Below are 17788 nucleotides of genomic sequence, written 5' to 3' on the forward strand. Positions count from 1 at the left end.
CAGTTAGTCTCAGAGCCCTTGTTACTGCCCTTACCCACTGGCCTTGCTCGGATATCGCACAGGCTGGAGCCCCTCGTCCCCGCATTCGGCTTCCCCAGGCAGCTGGGGAGGACCAGGTGGATGCTGCTGCGTTTTCACTCGCCTCCCTCCTGTCCCTGGACTCAGATGCTGAAATCCTTCAGTGCTGACGGCAGACACAGCTGGCTATTGGTGGGCCATGCCACAGCTCAGTCTTGGAAAGCTCAACGCAGGCACAGAAACAAACCGGGAGCGAGCCAGCGACCTTCAGACGTGGGGAGGAAGGGCAGCACCCACCATGGTCTGCCCTGGCTCCTGGGAGCCGCAAGGTGGGACGGCAGCACCCAACATCCAACCAACCCAACACCCAACAAGCGCAGGTACCAGCTGAGCAGGAGGGGCCTCCCCACCTGAACGCTCTCAACTTAAACACTTAAAAACGGAATGCCCACTCTGGCCGTTTTCACGGTGGGAACCATCGAGCCCACAGAGATTCCCTGGTGAAAGTCAGCTGAAGGGAGCCTCACACAGAGGGAACCACATTCTTGTTAGCGACTGGGGACCTTGGCAGCCGTCCTGAGCTGTAACATCCAGATCTTGAAATGGAACAAACTCACAGTTGTATTCAATTAGAGCACTCTAATGGGGAGGTTCAGTTGTACCCTTCCGGAATGCTGCAGACAAATGCAACTGATGACATGGCCCATCAGCCAGAAACAGTACAGGGTAATTAATCACACCAAAACTTCAATGAGCACCTCCTTTACCCCATTTCAGTCAGTCAGGTCATGGCCACTTTTAATTCAGAAAGCTCTCTCAGCACTTTCAGCAGGGCTGTTGCTAGCCCATAGACAGACATCAGAGGGCCAGACATCTGGGAGAAGCAGAAGGGCCACCACCAAACTGTTCTGAAGACCTTCCAAAATTTAAATCCATTTGTTCTTGATGCAGCTGTACAAAGGACAGACTGACAGAGAACAGAGGTGTTGAAGGGCTGTATAGTGCATGCACATGTAAACACAGTTCTGCATCCATGAACACCATGATTTATGGTTTGATGATGATGATACATCAAGGCTTGAGCAAGAATGACACCCCAGAATTCACCCTACAGTCATCCATCTTTTCACATCCTTCAAGACATGTGTAACGAACACAAGGCCATACGGCTGCTCTCTGTTCCTTTGCCTGCTCTCCCTTGTCCCCCATCCCAAATCAGAACTGTGCAGGTCACTCGTTGCAGTGACAGCCACCAGCTGCACCTGACAGAGGTGTGTGCACGCTTGCCGTCAGTCACGTCGCTCAGCAGCACACTCCCAACACAGGCAATGCATCTGCACTTCAGCCACAGGTTCAAAACGGTATCAGGATGGCAGACGAATTAAAACCATGGCTATTACCTTCGCTCGTTGCTGTACCACAACACTCACCTGTTAGTCAGGTGGGTTTCAGACTGATGGCCTCTGCAGGCACCAGCACTCAGCTGTCTGATAGCTAGGAGGGTGTCTACATAAACCTACCACGATCTGTGTCATCCCACAGCATACACACGCTCTGTCCTTAAAATTAGGAGTCGGCAATGTCCCCAGGGAAGATGCACGGGTTGAACACCAGCAGCAGGCACTCGCTAATGAAGCTTACCTATGCTGCTTCACTGAAACCTCAACACAGGACGTGACTTCCAGTGTTGGGAGGAGCTGGCGTCTGAATCAAAGCTCTGGACAGGAAAATAAATGCCTTATACTGAACTGATGCTTGTGATGCAACCCACGGCATCAGCAGCGCAGGGACAAAATGAATCAGTGACAGGTCATGGTGAGACAGAGCTACTCAAGGACTGGAAGTGCTTCGCATGCAGAAGTATCTGCACCGAGACTGCTGTACAGCCATTTGTTAAATAAACTGCATTCTTGGCTGATCAGCCAAACCAGTATCTTCACTGCTTCATCTGCTTCATCTTAAGCTGAAGCAGCAGGAGGAGGACTCCACTTCTCACTTCCCTGGTGTCGTGGTTTAATCCCAGCCAGTAATTAAGTACCACACAGCCACTCACTCACCTCCCCTCACCCAGAGGGGCAGGGAGGAGAATCAGAAAGGAACGTAAAACTCAAAGGTTCAGATAAGAACAGTTTAATAATTCAGACAAAATAAAAACAAAAGAACAATAATAACCGTAACAGTTATGAAAAGGAGGGAAAAGGGGAGAGGAATGAAATCAAAAGGGAAGGGAGAAAAGAAAACTAGTAGTGATGCACAATACAGCTAGCTGCTCACCACCCACAGACTGATGCCCAGCCAGTCCCCAAGCAACCACCTGCAGGCCCCAGCCTGCCCCCCTGAGTTTATATACCGAGCGTGACGCCTCACGGTATGGAATACCTTTGGCTGGTTCAGGTCAGCTGACCCAATCATGTCCCCTCCCAACTTCCCGTGCCCCTCCGGCCCTCTCGCTGGCAGGTCACTCCAAGAATCTAAAATGTCCTTGACCAAGTACAACCACCACCCAGTGACAACCAAAACCATCAGTGTGCCATCAACAGTTTTTACACCAAATCCAACACACAGCACTGCACTAGCTACTAAGAAGAAAATTAACGCTACCCCAGCTGAAACCAGGACACCTGGGAAGGAGGTGGCCAAGTGAAAAGCTAGAACAGTCATCCTGTGACTCATGGTGCAGTTATGCTGCTGTCTGGCACAGGGTCTGTCAGGGATACACGGAGCAGAGAGCCATAAGGGCCCCTCACAGCTGGCCGGAGGACAGGATCAGCACCAGAGAGCACACCAGGGTCCTGAAGCAACACAGGGCACACAGGGACAAAGAAGAACTACCTTCAGCAGCAGAGTACCACCACCAAGCCAGCTGAGCCCCTTCCCAGCCCACAGACCCCCTGCCCTGTATGTGCTGTGAGCAGAACCTGCCTCACTTCCCTGGGCGTAACGCCCTTCCCTCAGCAAACGCCAGTTTCAACAGCCGTGACACTCAGAAGCTGTACCAGCGCCAAGAGGGTGACGTTATTTTTCTTTGCAATTTGAAGCACAACTACAGCACCATGCCATGAAGACCTGCCAGCTGATGGGGAGACCTGGCAGCCGCAGCCCGGCACAGCCAGCTGTCCCGCAGGGCTCCCAGCGCCGCTCTCGCTCCGCACGACGAGCAGTGCCCTCAGGCGGCCAGACAGACTGCCTGGTGCCAGACCGGCTTCCTCATAAAAACGGGGAGCACGCACACCTACCATGTGCCCGAGTACAATTCTTTATTTGGCCTTCTCTGAGAAGCTACAATTTCTTACCAAACGTGTTATTTAGTGATGGGCATCCCACCACTTTCCAGGAATGCTACAGAGAATTGGTGTCACGGCCAACAAAAGAAACCCCTGCAACTGTCAGCAGCTGCTGCTGCTGCCACCAAGCACGAAGTTTTAGGGCTGTGATTTAAACACACCCTAGCAGAGATACCAGAGGAGTATACTGTAACACACTTGAGAACTGCCTGTGTCAGAACTCAGGTGGCCATGCACCTCCAGAACTAAAATTCTTCAAGCCAAATTCGCTCCTTCCCATTCAACAGGAAGACATCCCTCCTACAGGCGGGATGAAAGCAAACACATTGCTTAGAGGCATGAGGTGCAAACTGTTCTTAAGCCCTGATTTGACAGCTTTTATTTATTTGTAAGGACAGTACCTAAACATCTTTCTTACATGGTATTGGCCTGCTGGGCTTTGTGTTGTGCTCACTTATTTGCAGCGCTCCTTGAGTTCATAAGTCTCAGTGTTTTCTCCTGTATATAAAATATCCATGGCAGGCAAAAGAGAGGACAGCTTCCGCAGCCAAAGACAAGTCCCTTCTGTCTTTCACGGCTTGTTCAGCTCAGCCCCTTCTTCAGACACCAAGTCTGTTTCCACTTGAATATGAAATAGTCCAAACATTTCCTCCTGAGACCAAATACCCAACTCTTTCAGCTTCCCAAAAGCACCAGTAAAGCCTCCTCAATTCATCATCCTCTTTGTGGTCATCTTGGAACATACCAGACTCTTGCAGAAGCTGGGCAACACCAGTCCCTCCTGTTCTCGGTCAAGAGCCTGGTGAGCCGCACAGCTCTCGCTGGTTGTCCACAAACAGAGAGATCTTAAGAAGAGTATCTGAGTTAGAAAGAAAAAACCAATCCCATTAGTTCAATGCATTTTATCTGTATTCTCTAGCCGCAAAAGTTTAACTTGTTTCAAAAAGCAATAAAGAAAAACATCAGTAAAGGTAACTTAGTAGACCGAGTGAAAGAGATCCCTGAGCCCCTCGTCACACTGCAAGGAAGGGTGCTGCTTCCAGCTGCGCCCAGGGCACGACAGTGAGCATTTACAACTGAAGCAGTTCAGCAGATCTCAGAGCATGTGGCAAAGATCAACTGCAAACCCAGTGAGGACACCCACTACTACCAAGACCGACACAGCAAGCAGCACCGGGCCTAGCGCTGTCTCCGGGGCTGAGGCACCAGCACGGAGCTCCAGGAAAGGCCCTTCAGGTCTGCTATAAACGGCAGTACCTTGAACGACATCTCCCTTGTAGCGCTCCAAAATCCTCTCCCAAGACTGAGGGAGAGCTTCCATGTCCTCCAGGCGGTCGCAGCTGATGCGGAGGAGGAGCAGCTTACTCTCCAGGTACCTTCATGCCCCATAAGGACAACAAAGAGACAAAGGCACCCGCCAGCGCTGCCCAGAGAGCCCCGCCACAGAAGGATACAGGTGCCGGTAGTAGCGCTCCACGTCCTGCAGCCCCTCCAGTACATCAGCCAGCGAGGGGCAGCGCGGCCCGCGCCGCAGAGCCGCCGCCAGGCCCAGCTCCGCCGCCCGCTCCTCGTACAGCCGCAGCACGGCGGCCACACCGGCCCCCACGGCGTCCCGCACGGCCCGCAGCGCCGTCCTGCACGGCACAGCGGGGGCGCTCAGCCGCGGCCCCGCGGCCCCCGCCCCGCCCCGCCCGGCCCCGCCGCCTCACCGCCGGCTGCCGAGCTGCTCCAGCACCGCCTCGGCCGCGCCGCGCTGCTTCCGCCACAGCCGCGCCCGCAGCTCGCCGAAGGCACCCACCGGCCAGCGGCCCCACGCCAGCCGCCGCGCCGCCCGCATCTGCGCCGCCAGCCCGGCCAGCGAGCCCAGCAGCGAGCCCCAGGCGGCCAGCGCCGCCCGCCACGCCGCGTCCTGCCCCGCCACCGCCGCCACCCACTCCCGCAGCGCCGCCGCCACCGCCGCCATGGCGACCCGCCGACCCGGAAGCGCTCCCTGGGGCTGCGTCATCGCGCCGCGCCGCGCTCTGATTGGCCGGGCGGCTGCGGCCGTTGGGTTTAAGCGCGCGGCGGGCGCGGGTGCTGCAGGGTTCGGTCCCTGTCCCGGCCGCCCCCCTCGGCCCCGCCATGGCTCCCTCGAGGAAGAAGGCCGGTGCGAGCACCCGCGCCAAGAAGCTGGCGGCCTTCCTGAAGGACTTTGACCGCGAGGGTGGGGGGAGCGGGCCTGGGGGGGGGAGCGGGCCGGGGGAAGGGGGGGGGGGGGAGCGGGCCGGGGGAAGGGAAGGGGGGGGAGCGGGCCGGGGGAAGGGGGGGGGGGGGAGCGGGCCGGGGGAAGGGAAGGGGGGGGGGGGGGGGGAGCGGGCCGGGGGAAGGGAAGGGAGGGGGGGGGAGCGGGCCGGGGGAAGGGAAGGGAGGGGGGGGGGGGGGGAGCGGGCCGGGGGAAGGGAAGGGAGGGGGGGGGGGGGGGAGCGGGCCGGGGGAAGGGAAGGGAGGGGAGGGGGGGGGGGGGGGAGCGGGCCGGGGGAAGGGAAGGGAGGGGAGGGGGGGGGGGGGGGGAGCGGGCCGGGGGAAGGGAGGGGAGGGGGGGGGGGGGGGAGCGGGCCGGGGGAAGGGAAGGGGGGGGGGGGGGAGCGGGCCGGGGGAAGGGAAGGGAAGGGGGGGGGAGGGGGGGGAGCGGGCCGGGGGAAGGGAAGGGAAGGGAGGGGAGGGGGGGGAGCGGGCCGGGGGAAGGGAAGGGAGGGGAGGGGAGGGGGGGGAGCGGGCCGGGGGAAGGGAAGGGAGGGGAGGGGAGGGGGGGGAGCGGGCCGGGGGAAGGGAGGGGAGGGGAGGGGAGGGGGGGGAGCGGGCCCCGGGGGGGGGGGCTGGGCCGGGCCCTGCCTGACGCCCTGTGCGCCCCCGCAGTGAAGGTGCGGCTGGACCGGCTGCGGGCGAACGGCGAGCGCCTCATCAGGGAGGTGGAGAACCTGTACGAAATGGAGATCCTGCGGCTGCCCCCGGCCCACCGCGACATGAACTGGCTGGAGTACTTCGGTACGGGCCGGGGGGGCGGGCTGGCGGGGGCACTTGTCCCTTAGGTTATAAAGGACAACGGTAATCAAGGGGCGGCCGGGATCTCTGCCTGGAATCCCGCAAGCAGGTGGCGGGAGGCCAGGAAGCCCTGCACTCTTGCACTGAGGCAGTTCCCTTGCTGCCCAGAAAACTGGTTTGTACTGGTTTTTTGCACCCTGGTGGTGGTGTGTTTAAGTATGCTGTGTAGGCCACCTTAGATGTGTATTGACTTTTTAAAATTATTTTTTCTTTTTAGCTAAAGGAGGAGGTGAAAAGGTGTTAGAAGAGGCAGTAACGGTAGGTTTCTAGCATAAATATTAAGCTTTTCTGATGAAGTTGCATACCACTGTAGGAAACAAAGGGTTTCTTGAGTCTGTAGGAGTGTTGCAAGAACAGAGGTTGCATAAATACTTTCATAAATGCTGCTTTAAGACTTGGCAGTAAGAGATGGCTGTTGTACCTGATACAGGATTTGCATGCTCATACTGTTCCTTGTCAGTCTTCCCTTGCCTGCTTGTTTTCACTCACGGATCCCTGAGAGCACACCTGCTTTTCAGTAAATTAAAGCTATAAATTGGTTGACCGGCAGGGTGTGGGTGTAGCATACCTGTAGCTGCTAAATCAGCTGTGTTAGTCCTGAATGGCATGCAGACCTCATGTGTTGTCACCTCCAGAATAACATGAAGGGTTCCAGTCTGAGCACAAGGGAAAACCTGAGAAAACAGGGAGGTGGTTTTGCCGTAAAATAATTGGCAATTTTTTCTACAACTTTGAATTATCAAAATGATATGCTGCCAATAATACTAATGGTGTTGTGACTGTTTTTCATTTTAGGCAGACTTGGAAATAACAGAAATAAACAAGTTAACAGCAGAAGCTCTCAGTACTCCTTTAAAAATCTTCAAGAAAGGTCAGTTTGTTTTAAGCATTGTGATGAGTTCAGTGAGATGAAAGCATGTCATGATTTACATACCATGAATAATAATTTGGTTCTTCCTTACATTCCTCAATATATTTTAAAAACGGGAAAATAATCCTGTTTCTATCCCTACTATCTGCAGTAGTTCTACATAATTTTATTGAAACATTCCAACTAATTCAGAATAGTACTCTGTCAAGCATCTGGATTACACTGGAATTTGGATTTCAGAAGAAAATTGTTGCCAAAAATGCTTGTACCTCTTTACAGTTTACCTCCGCTGCTAACTAATAATTTGAAGCTATTTTTCATTTTCAGCTTAGATAAGCATCCTTGGGGGTGTTTAAAATAAACTGCATAGATGCAGTGTTTAGTGATGGGCTTAGCAGTCCTGGGTTAACGGTTGGACTTGATCTTAAAGGTCTTTTCCAACCTAAATGAGTCTGTTTCTGTAACACTTTCTCTTTCTAGTGGAAAAATCTAAACAGGTTATTGAAGCTATTGAAGAAGAAGCAGACCCTCCTTTGCTTCCTCTAGCAAAGAAAGCAAGACATGATAGCCAGTGTCTTCCAGGACTAGAGGCTGAAAACATTAATCCAAGAGCTGGAAAGGTAAATAGCTGTTCTTTGTGATGACTTTATTCCCAAGATAGAAACTGCTTGCTGAGATGATGCCAATGATGAGATAGATATATAGCTGTCCAGGGTGCTTTGAGGGGGACTTCAAAACAGCTATCACTTCCTTGAAAATTCTAGCAATAGGAGGTCACAAAGCTTGTATGGTGTTTGTTTCTGGACTCTTGTGCCACAAAAAGAAGCCTGTCGAGACAAATGTTTTGTATGAAAGCATCGGTTCATTGCGGAATTGGCTGTCACACGAGTGTGGAGTTACTGATTTGGTGAATGGTGTGTGTTTCAGATGAAGGCATCCACTAAAAAAGTGCCAGGGTCCAGGAGCAGAAGACCTCCTTCAACCAGAGTGAAGCGCATGAGTAAAAGGTAATAGGGGATATCTCTTCCGCTGGATTTCAGAAATGGAGAACTAGTGTGTAGTGCTAATGTAACTCTTAAACGGATTGAAGTATGGTTTAGTAGGCTGCTTGGTGCCATTGTGCTATGCTATAGGAAAAACTTGATCTGATGATGAATACTCCTTCTCCTGTGTATTCTTCCTCTCCTGTGAGGACCAGCTATCCCTAGCTTTGGGGTTTGCCTTTGGTTAGTAAGATCCTCTGGTTTTCTGTGGTGATAACCTTTTTAAAGTCTTTAAGATAGTGTTTTTACATTTGTTCTAAGTATTCTCATGAGCAAATGTTTATATATTTCCCTTTAACAGATCAAGCAAAAACAACTTTATCACTCCAGTTAATGGTAGAATTGTTGATATCTCTGCTCGGGGAGGTACCTCCATGATCACACCCAGGTTTGATTCCAGGTCTGTATTCTGTTAAATTTCTCTGCTAATCACTCGTATCAGGGAGTGCCTTGCTGTTTCCCTTGCGTATGTCACCTATTTGCAGCATAATCCTTAGTGGCTCTTTGAATCTGAAATGAAAGACTTTTAGTCAAAGTACTTTGAGCAATTGCAGTGAAATTACCTAAACTTTTTGTTTCAGAGTTTTCAAGACACCAGGCTTGCGCACACCCGCAGTAAATGAACGTGTTTACACCATCTCTGCCAATGGCAGCCCCCTTGCCAACAGCAATGATATCTTCATTACAGTCCCTGTTGGAGGAGGGGAGGTAAACCGGAAACTTTAATCTGTAAAATCAACGCTGAAAGGATAGCTTGTAACTTCGTGGGGGCCCTTACCACTTTTGTTTCATCCCCTCTCATCTCTTTAGTTGTCCCACTGCTGTTCATGAGGAGATTGATCTAGCTTAAAAAGAACCTTAAAAGACTTTGTCAGGTGTGGAAGCTGTTCAAGCTGATCAAAACAGAATGTAGAATGATGCTTAGCTGTGCATCTAAGTAACACTTGAAGTAGCTTCTGCAGCAGTAATGTGTTACTGAGCGGCAAGGAAGGTATGAGATGAGTTTCTGGTCAAGCTGAATGTAGTTCTTTGCCCATACATGCCTGTGGCCTGCTAGTATTCTTGGATTTTATTTACTTTTGTTTTTTTATTTAATGGGGGTTTTGCTGCTTCTGACTATTACAGCTGACCAAACAGAAAACCTAAGATTTGGTGGGGTTTTGGTTTTCATTTTGGGGTGGTTTTTTTCCCCTACAGAGCATCTGTTTAACAGCAAGTGATTTGACAAAGAAGAATATTCTTCATCTGAATCCGGAGGCCCAAGGAATTATGAATAAGCTATCAGTAAGTCCTAGCATTTTTGTCAGTCATGACCTGAAGTTGTAAGGAGATGTTGTTAATCACTGGAGGGTGGAGCTGTAAAAGAAACTCCTTATTTCCCTGCCCACCCACACACCCCTAGCCCCCGGCTTGTCTTTTATTTTGGCTTATGTCAGTGGTCAAGAAGTACCATGAACTGAGAAGGGAAGGAGAGGGAGTAGCTTTACATCACGTGTAGCTTAATACAAACTGGATAAACCATGCGCTTCTTGAAAAAGAACTATTGTCAATGTTATGAAAAACTGGATCCAAACTGAAAGTGTCCTCTACTTCAGGCTAAAGCTGTAAGTGGTTGTGGGATATAGTATTCTCTTAGAGTACTGATTAATTTCTCTTTCTTTCTAGGTTCGCCTTGCACAAGCTTGCAGCGATGCCAAAAACCCCACAAATTTAATTCAATGAATAGTGACATCCCACTCTAAATACAGAATATTACATTTAGGACTGCTACCTTTAGTTCTGGTTCTGTGTCTTCCTTCTATTAACTTACAGAATGGAAGTTAAGAACTAATTTTTCTACCTATCATATGTAATGGGATTAGAATAGATCTTTTTATGAATTAAAAAAAGCAAACTTTATGTCCAGTTTCCTTTAAGGCTGAGACAAAAATACAGTTATCTTGGGCTTTCAGATGAGCAAGCTGGGCAGAAAAGCTATTCTGGTATCTTGTGGAAGATGTAAGCGGTGGACACAAGTGACAGGGGTTTGTATCTGTCTGGCAAAGAAAGCAACTGATCAGTTTGTTGTGTGCTTCCATGCATGTCCTTTCTCTGCAAGTGTGCTTAAGAGGTGACTCAGTGTGGAACCTGAGATACCTAGAGGCAAGTTACTGGTGCCTGGGACTAAATGGAAAGCTTCTTGTAGTTCATGGTGCTGCCATGAATGACAATCCTTTTGTTCTTACAGCAGCCATTGTATTTGTAACTGGCTTTCAGATTTCTTTTTATAGTGAGCTTGTGCATTTTATTGTTTTTTAAGAAATAAAAGATCACAGGTACTTTAACAGAATCAGCCAGCTAGACCGTTACTTAACCAGATTACTGAAAATAACCATAGAGCTACTGGAGTATCTCTAATGTGAGAGAACTTTGCTTTTCCTACACCCTCTTCAAAATCTTAGGAGAAACAGTACTCCTAGAGCTGAGTACCGACAGGAAAGAAGAAAGCTCAGACCAGTCAGAATATTTTGCCCTTTCATCTAAATTGAGTTGGTTCAGAGGATTTGACAGAGCCATATCCAATAAATGCTATTCAAACAGAACAAAATAACTTCCTCTGACATTAATGTTTTTCTCAAGGAGAAATCTTGCTCCGCATCAAATTCATGAAAATTGAACTTTAAATGTAGCCTCTTAGGAAAGAGCTACTGTGTATAAACTCACAAATATAAGCAGGAGCACTCCTCTGACATAATGCTTCCTTGCAAAATGAAGCAGTAAAGTAGCAGTGTGATGTGCAGACAAGGAGAGTTACGAAGCAGGTATGTTTATTGCAGCACCGGGTGCAAGGGGGATTGTTCCTCCTAACTTGCACACTTAACTTTACTCATAGTACATATTTATACACTGAAGTTCTGCCCAGATTCTACACCTACTAACTAATAATTGGTTAGTTGCTTTCTTGCCTCAATTTAAAGGTACAGTTCATACTAAATGTACTCCTCCCTGAGCGGGGGATCCACCCTCTTCAGGGTGGGATGGGCATTTGAGTAGGAGGTCACAACCTCCCACTACCACAATTATTTTACCCTAGTATCCTTGGGACTTAGCTCTTCAGCAGTTTGTTTTCTTTTAGCAGTTAGCACATCCTAGTCAGAAGGCTCCTTATTTACATTCTTGTGGACCTCATCTACATCTGTACTGACTGTCCCTTCTTGAAGTGCTGAGCGGGCTGAGCTCCTGACCTTTTCTCAGAGACAGCAAGGCTCTTGCTTACATGTTCATGTTTATCTATGCAGCAGAGTTTTAGGCTTTTTACTGTATTTTCTTGCATCGCTTGTGCTTTCCTGCAATGACCATCTTATTTTTCTGGAAAAGCAGAGCTCTCTATGAAGCACTAGCTTTTTGTGGGAAGATTGCGTAAAGTCTTAAAATATAAAAGATTCTGCTCACTCAAAACTCAGTGTTTCATTTTTATTGTCATTTGTAGCTGGTACAGGATGGGAGAGGACGCTTGCTTGTCTGTTGAACTAAGATGTAGAATCCCTCAAAAGTTAGCTTTGATTCCTAAAGTGTTATTCTGTATGGTTCATACAAAGTCAACTATGTAAAATAGCATTTGCAAGAGAGAACTTGATAATCCTCTTCCTGTTTTAGCAGGGCAGCTAACATGAGAACATTTTTTAATTGGCATGTTGAGAGCATTCAGAGTAAAGAACTGTGCTTATCTAACTTCTTGTCTAAGGTATTTCTTCCTAAAAATAAGACTGTTTCTTTGTTGGTAGGTGCACTGGCCCTTCCAATGATACCTTTTTGTCCTGATTCAAACCTCTTTGAAGGGGCTATAAACAGGGATTTTGAGACTTTTGGAATTTTTCAAGGTTTGGAAAAGTTCTGCTTTTAGCAGAAGCCAAGCTTACAGCATGATTAAGCAACTTTTCCCAGCCTTTCTTCTATCAGAGGAAATTTATGCTTTGATGTAAATCTTTGATGCAGCGTGTAGTATGGGAGAAAGCTTGTAGAATAGCATTCATACGTGAATTTTGTTTAAAAAGCAAACCTGTGACTGTAATCCTTGAGACTGTAATCCTCGAGGATGAGATCATGCATCTGGAAATCTGTTTTAAGAGGTTTTGGCAGCTTCAAAGTCCTATAACTGCAGGTGGCAGTATTGTAAACTACTAAGCTACAAGTGCACTTGTCTTGTTATCTTTGTTGAACTCTGTTAACATATTAAGAAAAAAACCTAATTAGTTAAGCTGTAAATAAAATTGTAACTTGCTTGGATAGAGATGTGTAAGTCTGGATTCTGCTTTAAAGACATCTTTACCAGGAAAACCTGAGCTGGAATGCTTAGCTAGCCTAGAGAATTCTGCTGTGGATACTGTCTGCTTTTAAAAGCACTGGTTATAATCTGCAAGGCCCTGTGCTGACATGCTTGTTGCACCATCAGCAGTTTCTGTCGTCTTAACACCGAGGTATGACGCTGTTAATTAATGAACCCAGGAATTAATGGTTTTGCTAGTACTAGATGGCATGCTATTCCCCCAGATTCGTGAGTCTTGAGGAGTAAGGGGATGCAGGTATGACTTCACTGCTTCCAGACTTCTCCAGTGCAGGCATGAAGCTGTGTGTCCCTGCAAGCCTGCCTCCCCAGCTCTCCCACAGCAGAGCCGTGCCCTTGTCTCTAACTCCGGATGTGTGCACGACAATCCAGATTCTTCTGGAGGATGAAAGGCTGTATTTGCGCTGTTATTGGGGTTAACATGTTATTTATGCCTACAGCACAAAATGGCTTGCAGAATAATGTTTAGCACCTGGAAGGCTGAAGAAGCAGAGTCTGTAGATCTTGGCGGGGGTTATGACTGCGTTTCAGTTTGTACCCATTTGGCTCATCTGTGCTGAATTTAAGTGTGGGGACAGCGTAGCTCAAGGTTCCTCTTTGCAGAGGTGGGTCTGCCAAAGCATGGTGTTCCCAGGCCAATGCAACCAACAATGCCGTTAATATTCAAGCTTCCTTTTCCAATTGTCAGAACGCATTAATTGTATCTGATGTGAATTAAAGCTCTCTGGCAGCTAATAGCTAAACAGATTCATCACCTAAATCTGCTTTGCATGCTGCCTGCACCATGTGCTACTCTAGAATGTGGGTAAGTAGTGTTTCATTTTTCTGCCAGTTTATTGCTGATGTAAGTTGTTGGCATCACTTCTGGCCCTTTTGCACACTATGTGGCAATTGCATTTTGTTTAACAAAGCTAGAACGTCCCTCTTCAGTTCAAGGATTATGTGGGCGGCACAGGGAGGTTGCCTGACTTTTTGGGGGTAGGTTTTGTTCGCATGTTATTTATGTGCTAGCCTGGCTGTAGTCTGAACTGCTCTTTAAATTGAGTGATAGGCAATAAAAAGCAAGGCAGGAAAAGAACTGTTCTGTCAGGTTGGAAGAAGCTGCATCCATCAGTGGGCAGAGCAGTTCAGCCTACAGAAAGGGACTGGTGTTAGCTTGTGTCCCCAAGCTGCCGCGGCAGGACTTGTGTGGCTGTCTGACCAGAGCCAGCCTGGAAGGACAAGAATGGAGGGTGCCGAGGGACCTCTCAGAACATCGCTTCTGCATATGTTCTTCCCAAGAACTGAATGGTGTGACCTCCAAGGCCCTGTGTTTTCATTAATAGGTGAGGCTCTGCAGAAGGAATTAAGGCCCCTGAGTTTTGCGCCTGGTTCCATGAGAAAAAGTGGATTTCCTGGTTGTCACGTCAGGCATGATGAATGCTGCCCAGGGCTGAGAGCTGGGGCTTGCTTCTAGGAAAGGTGGTTTGCAGAATAATGGCCGTGGTTTGCTAAAAGATTGCTGAGCACTGTCTTTTTAAGATCAAAACTCTTGACCTGAACCAGAGCTTTTCCAAAAGAAGTTTCCCTTGAGACAGACAAAGCTGCAGAAGGAGAGCTTTTAGCACTCCCAGCAAGTAACAGGGTATGTCTGTGTTTCACCAGGGTTTTTATAGTGCTTGCTAACTACAGTCTTGCAGGGGGAAAAAGCATCCAACCAGGAGTTCCTGCTGGCACCAAGTGGGTGCAGCAGTACGCTGTGTGCTGGGAGGATGCTTGGGAGTCTGGGTGTTTGTGCTACAGCTTTGCCCTGGGTGTGGCAACTCCAAAGTTCAACCCAAATTCATAATGGAAATGTGGAACTATTAATCCAAAGAAATAATGAACAGGATAGGTACCCAGTGAGGTACCCTCCCCAGGATGTGCTGACATTGAACTCCCACGAAGGGACTGTGTTAGATAATGATCCTAATAGGTGGCTCTTCCAGGCAAATTGATAGATGTGTACTATCAAGCATTGCCAGAAATAGCTCCGTATACAAAGCAAGTGTTTATCATCGTGGACACCTTGCAGGTGGTCACTGATTCAGTGACATTGTAAGAAATAAATAGATAACAATTCCCTGCTTGCTGATAGAAGGGATGATAGTTTAGAACAAATTAGAGCTGCCTCTAGGCAATTTTTTTCATGCAGGAGTTTTTGATTTGAAGGTGCAGGACAACATGTGCAACTCCTCCAGCTGACCTGTCTAATTCCACCTGAAATCCATGTTACCTAGGTCGGCTGAAGGCATAAGAAGGGGAAATATTCCTTAGCATCACTGAAAGAGGCACAGAGGACATAATGAGTCATCTCTAAGTGATCGGGAGAACTGCAAATTGAAAGGTGAAATGCATATCTGGAACCCCCTGACATTTCGGTGAGTTTTGTTGAACAGGCTGCAGCTCCAAATTCTGCGTTCAGTTGCAGTGTCGGCAGGTAGCAGTAAAGCTATTCGTTCAGCACACCAAAAATTCATCCATCTGTGGAACTTGTGAGTCATATTGAAAACACAGATAAGTCTCAGGGGTCAGGGAAATAACAGGAAGAAAGTATTTTCAAAAAAGATGTTATTTGCTTAATAGGACAAATTGTTCTAGTCGGTGTGCACAAACTGAACTTTCAATGCGAGTTCCCACATCTCAGTGAATCGGAGGGGGCTGTCTGGGGACTGGTGAGAAGTTCAAGCTCCTTGTGTCACATCTGTGATGCACGAAACTATTCCCTTCAGTAAGGACTTGGCTTTCGGTGGCCTTTCTCGGTGGGGACAGGTGATCTCCACTCCCATCCCAGCATGTGTTTCCATAACTGACTGCAGCAGGGGCATTACACTGGCTTTGCTCTAATTTGCATCTTCCTTCCAGCAGCTTAGAGCTGAGCAATGCGCGGTTTTTAATGAGGCTAAAGGATCTCCCTTGAGGAGATGAGTCCATGGATCCCAGGTCTGCTGCCAGCTCTGTTCTTGCCTGTCCCACAAATAGCAAGATGTGGCCAGCTGGTTCCTCACCTTGCTCTTCACCCTGCTTCTGCTGAAGGGGACCGTGCTGCTCCAGAGCCGCAGTCAGTGATGCTGATGGCAGATTGCAGCACAGCAATGAGGAGGCCTAGCCCGTGGTGGTCCTTGGTATGGTGTCAGGCTCACATCGCATGCAGGTGAGTGGTCTCAGTGCTGAAGAACTGCGAGCCCACCCCTGGGAAGAGAAATAATGGATGGAGCAGAGGTGAGCACAGGGATTCGGCTCTGCAGCTGCCTCCTGTGGCTCATCAAACCTCTCCCTCTGTGACTGCTGATGGAATGAATGCTCTACGAGCAGAGTTACAAGGCTTGAATTACCCGTCATCAGCGGGGGGCACAGCCTGCCAATGCTGCTTAAGCTTCTTTAACTTCACTTTTTCCCCCCCCCCCTCCTTTCTTTGGGCTTTTTTTTTTTTTTTGGTGGCTGGTTTTATGTTTGGTTGGGTTTTTTGCTAACTGACAAAGATTTAACAATTAACCTGACTGACATCATTTAGCAGTTGGGCACTCAATTAGGTATAATGTATTAATTGGAAGACGTGAGTGGCGGTGGGTTTTCCAGGCTGGTGTCTCGCCGCAGGGAAGCCGCGCTGCGCAGTGTTTAATGATGTCTTAACGATGTCCGTGCTGCTTCGGGCAGCCAGGCTCTGCCCATCACCATCTGCTGTAACGCAATGTTCCCTGTGGGACCTTTCAGCTGATCCCATACCACGTGCCGCTGGTGGGGATTCTAGGAAACAAATTTGCTGTGGATTTAGCTGCAGCTTGTGTTCCTCTAATTGATGGTGCTGCAGGACTCGGAGTGAATCCTGGAGGTGTGCGGTGGGAGAAGAGCCTTGCTGCGATGCTTGCTCAGCTTCCCACATGCGTGTATGCTCAGAGGCAGGATGGGTGCCCTCTGGGTGAGCAGGGAGGAGGATGCTTTGGCAAGATTCAGTCTTGGAGAAGGAGCTGGAGGGGCTGTAGCTTAGCTTCTGGGTAGGAAATTTGAGGATACAGGCAAGTTCCTGGGAAGTGGCACTGCGCAATGGTGAGGGCCCTGGGGGAAGGGGCAGCCCCACATGTGGTACCTGCTGTCCTGGTCCACCGCTGTTACTCGTACATGGCTGCGGGGCAGATGGTGTTGGGTCACAGCTCACCCCTCCGGGTCCTGCCAGCAGCCGGGTCAGCCTTTGCGGCCGGCATCTGAGGGTCTGGTGCCTCCAAGGACAGAGGGGAAGCCGATCACCCGAGTAGTCCTGGGAAGGGAAGGGTGAGTCCAGGTCCCCTCTGGCCACGGTGCCATCCCCACCAGTGCCCTGCGGGCTCACCCTTTCCTGGGGCATACATCTATTTCATTCCATGAGAGCTGCCCACGAGGCAGGCTGGGTTCTTGGCTTTCACAGTCTCACTACTGAAACTTTGAGCCTGTCAGGAGACCAAAATTAAGTATATCAGATTTATTCATAGATGGGAGCTTTCTTAAAGGCAGGATTTCTTTCACAGCTATGCTGCAAATCGGATCCATGTTGTCCAGTGAATCTCATTTACAGCAAGATGATACGAAAACTGATGTGGCTGGACCTCGCTGTGGGATTGCAGGGTGCCACTGCTGGGTTGTCACATCAGAGCTGGGGAAAGCATAAATGTCCTCTTAAAATACAGTGGTGGGAAACAGCTTCCAGGGTGTGGACTTCCAAGCAATTTCATCCTTCACTCTGATGAGAGTGGGGAATAAATTCTCTGTTTATCTCTGAAAATTAGTGCCTGTAAGCCACAGAGCTACACTCCTCTTGCCCAAAAGCATTATTATGCTGAAAAATAGGGGTTAGACAGAATCGCCAATTTTAACATCGCACACAGTGACCAAAATCCCAGGCACCCTCCCTGTCTCTTTAGGGAAAGATTTATTGCCTGCTACAATGTAATTACTCTAATTTCCCTTAATAAGGGTGAGATGGTTAATACAAAAGTCATGTCCTCAAATTTGGTTGCTGTCCCTAAGCCTGGCCGTGCTGAGGAGCGCTGCCAGGGCAGCGTCAGTGCCCCCAGCGCCAGGACCCCTCCGGGGGAGCTGCCTGTGCCTCTGAAGGAGCCAGCAAGTGCCTCTGGAGCCAGAAGTCACAGTGGGAGAGGGTGAAGGGATGGGAGCG

General features: G+C 49.3%; 2 protein-coding genes and 1 long non-coding RNA gene across 4 annotated transcripts in view; 2 read left to right on the forward strand and 1 right to left on the reverse strand.

Annotated features, from left to right (window-relative positions):
• LOC308061682 overlaps positions 1 to 15009 on the forward strand; it is a 529572-nt gene extending 514563 nt beyond the window's left edge. Inside the window, exons 3-4 of the long non-coding RNA XR_013927318.1 lie at positions 11587 to 13946; positions 14880 to 15009. This is a non-coding gene — a long non-coding RNA (uncharacterized lncRNA). The remainder of the gene's footprint in view (positions 1 to 11586; positions 13947 to 14879) is intronic.
• Positions 3645 to 5322, reverse strand: AIRIM (AFG2 interacting ribosome maturation factor). The gene is made up of 4 exons (XM_080382007.1): positions 5012 to 5322; positions 4757 to 4936; positions 4560 to 4678; positions 3645 to 4161 (listed from the first exon to the last, which is right to left on the reverse strand). Exons 1-4 carry the CDS (start codon positions 5305 to 5307, stop codon positions 4094 to 4096), a joined length of 663 nt encoding a protein of 220 aa, XP_080238133.1. The 5' UTR covers positions 5308 to 5322; the 3' UTR covers positions 3645 to 4093.
• CDCA8 (cell division cycle associated 8) lies at positions 5366 to 12565 on the forward strand. Of its 2 annotated transcripts, none has more exons than XM_080381970.1 (10): positions 5366 to 5505; positions 6198 to 6326; positions 6601 to 6641; positions 7179 to 7254; positions 7735 to 7874; positions 8182 to 8261; positions 8599 to 8697; positions 8879 to 9005; positions 9495 to 9581; positions 9963 to 12565. In XM_080381970.1, the coding sequence occupies exons 1-10, from the start codon at positions 5424 to 5426 to the stop codon at positions 10017 to 10019; spliced, it is 918 nt and encodes a 305-aa protein (XP_080238096.1). In that variant the 5' UTR covers positions 5366 to 5423; the 3' UTR covers positions 10020 to 12565. The 2 variants fall into 2 exon arrangements, with proteins under 2 accessions (XP_080238096.1, XP_080238097.1); XM_080381971.1 differs by having other exon boundaries at positions 5366 to 5448.
• Positions 15010 to 17788: the final 2779 nt, after the last annotated feature.

This window comes from Falco punctatus (assembly GCF_963210335.1).
Source record: "Falco punctatus genome assembly, chromosome: 3".
NCBI classification, from domain to species: domain Eukaryota; kingdom Metazoa; phylum Chordata; class Aves; order Falconiformes; family Falconidae; genus Falco; species Falco punctatus.

Bases quoted from the DNA above. Each gene is read 5' to 3' on its own strand.
- CDCA8 (XM_080381970.1), top strand. From the start codon at position 5,424: ATGGCTCCCTCGAGGAAGAAGGCCGGTGCGAGCACCCGCGCCAAGAAG. The intron at 6,327-6,600 runs GTACGGGCCGGG...TTTTCTTTTTAG, and splicing joins GAACTGGCTGGAGTACTTCG to CTAAAGGAGGAGGTGAAAAG. The intron at 9,006-9,494 runs GTAAACCGGAAA...TTTCCCCTACAG, and splicing joins TCCCTGTTGGAGGAGGGGAG to AGCATCTGTTTAACAGCAAG.
- AIRIM (XM_080382007.1), bottom strand. From the start codon at position 5,307: ATGACGCAGCCCCAGGGAGCGCTTCCGGGTCGGCGGGTCGCCATGGCG. The intron at 4,937-5,011 runs GTGAGGCGGCGG...TGTGCCGTGCAG, and splicing joins GAGCAGCTCGGCAGCCGGCG to GACGGCGCTGCGGGCCGTGC. The intron at 4,679-4,756 runs GTATCCTTCTGT...TGGGGCATGAAG, and splicing joins GAGCGCTACTACCGGCACCT to GTACCTGGAGAGTAAGCTGC.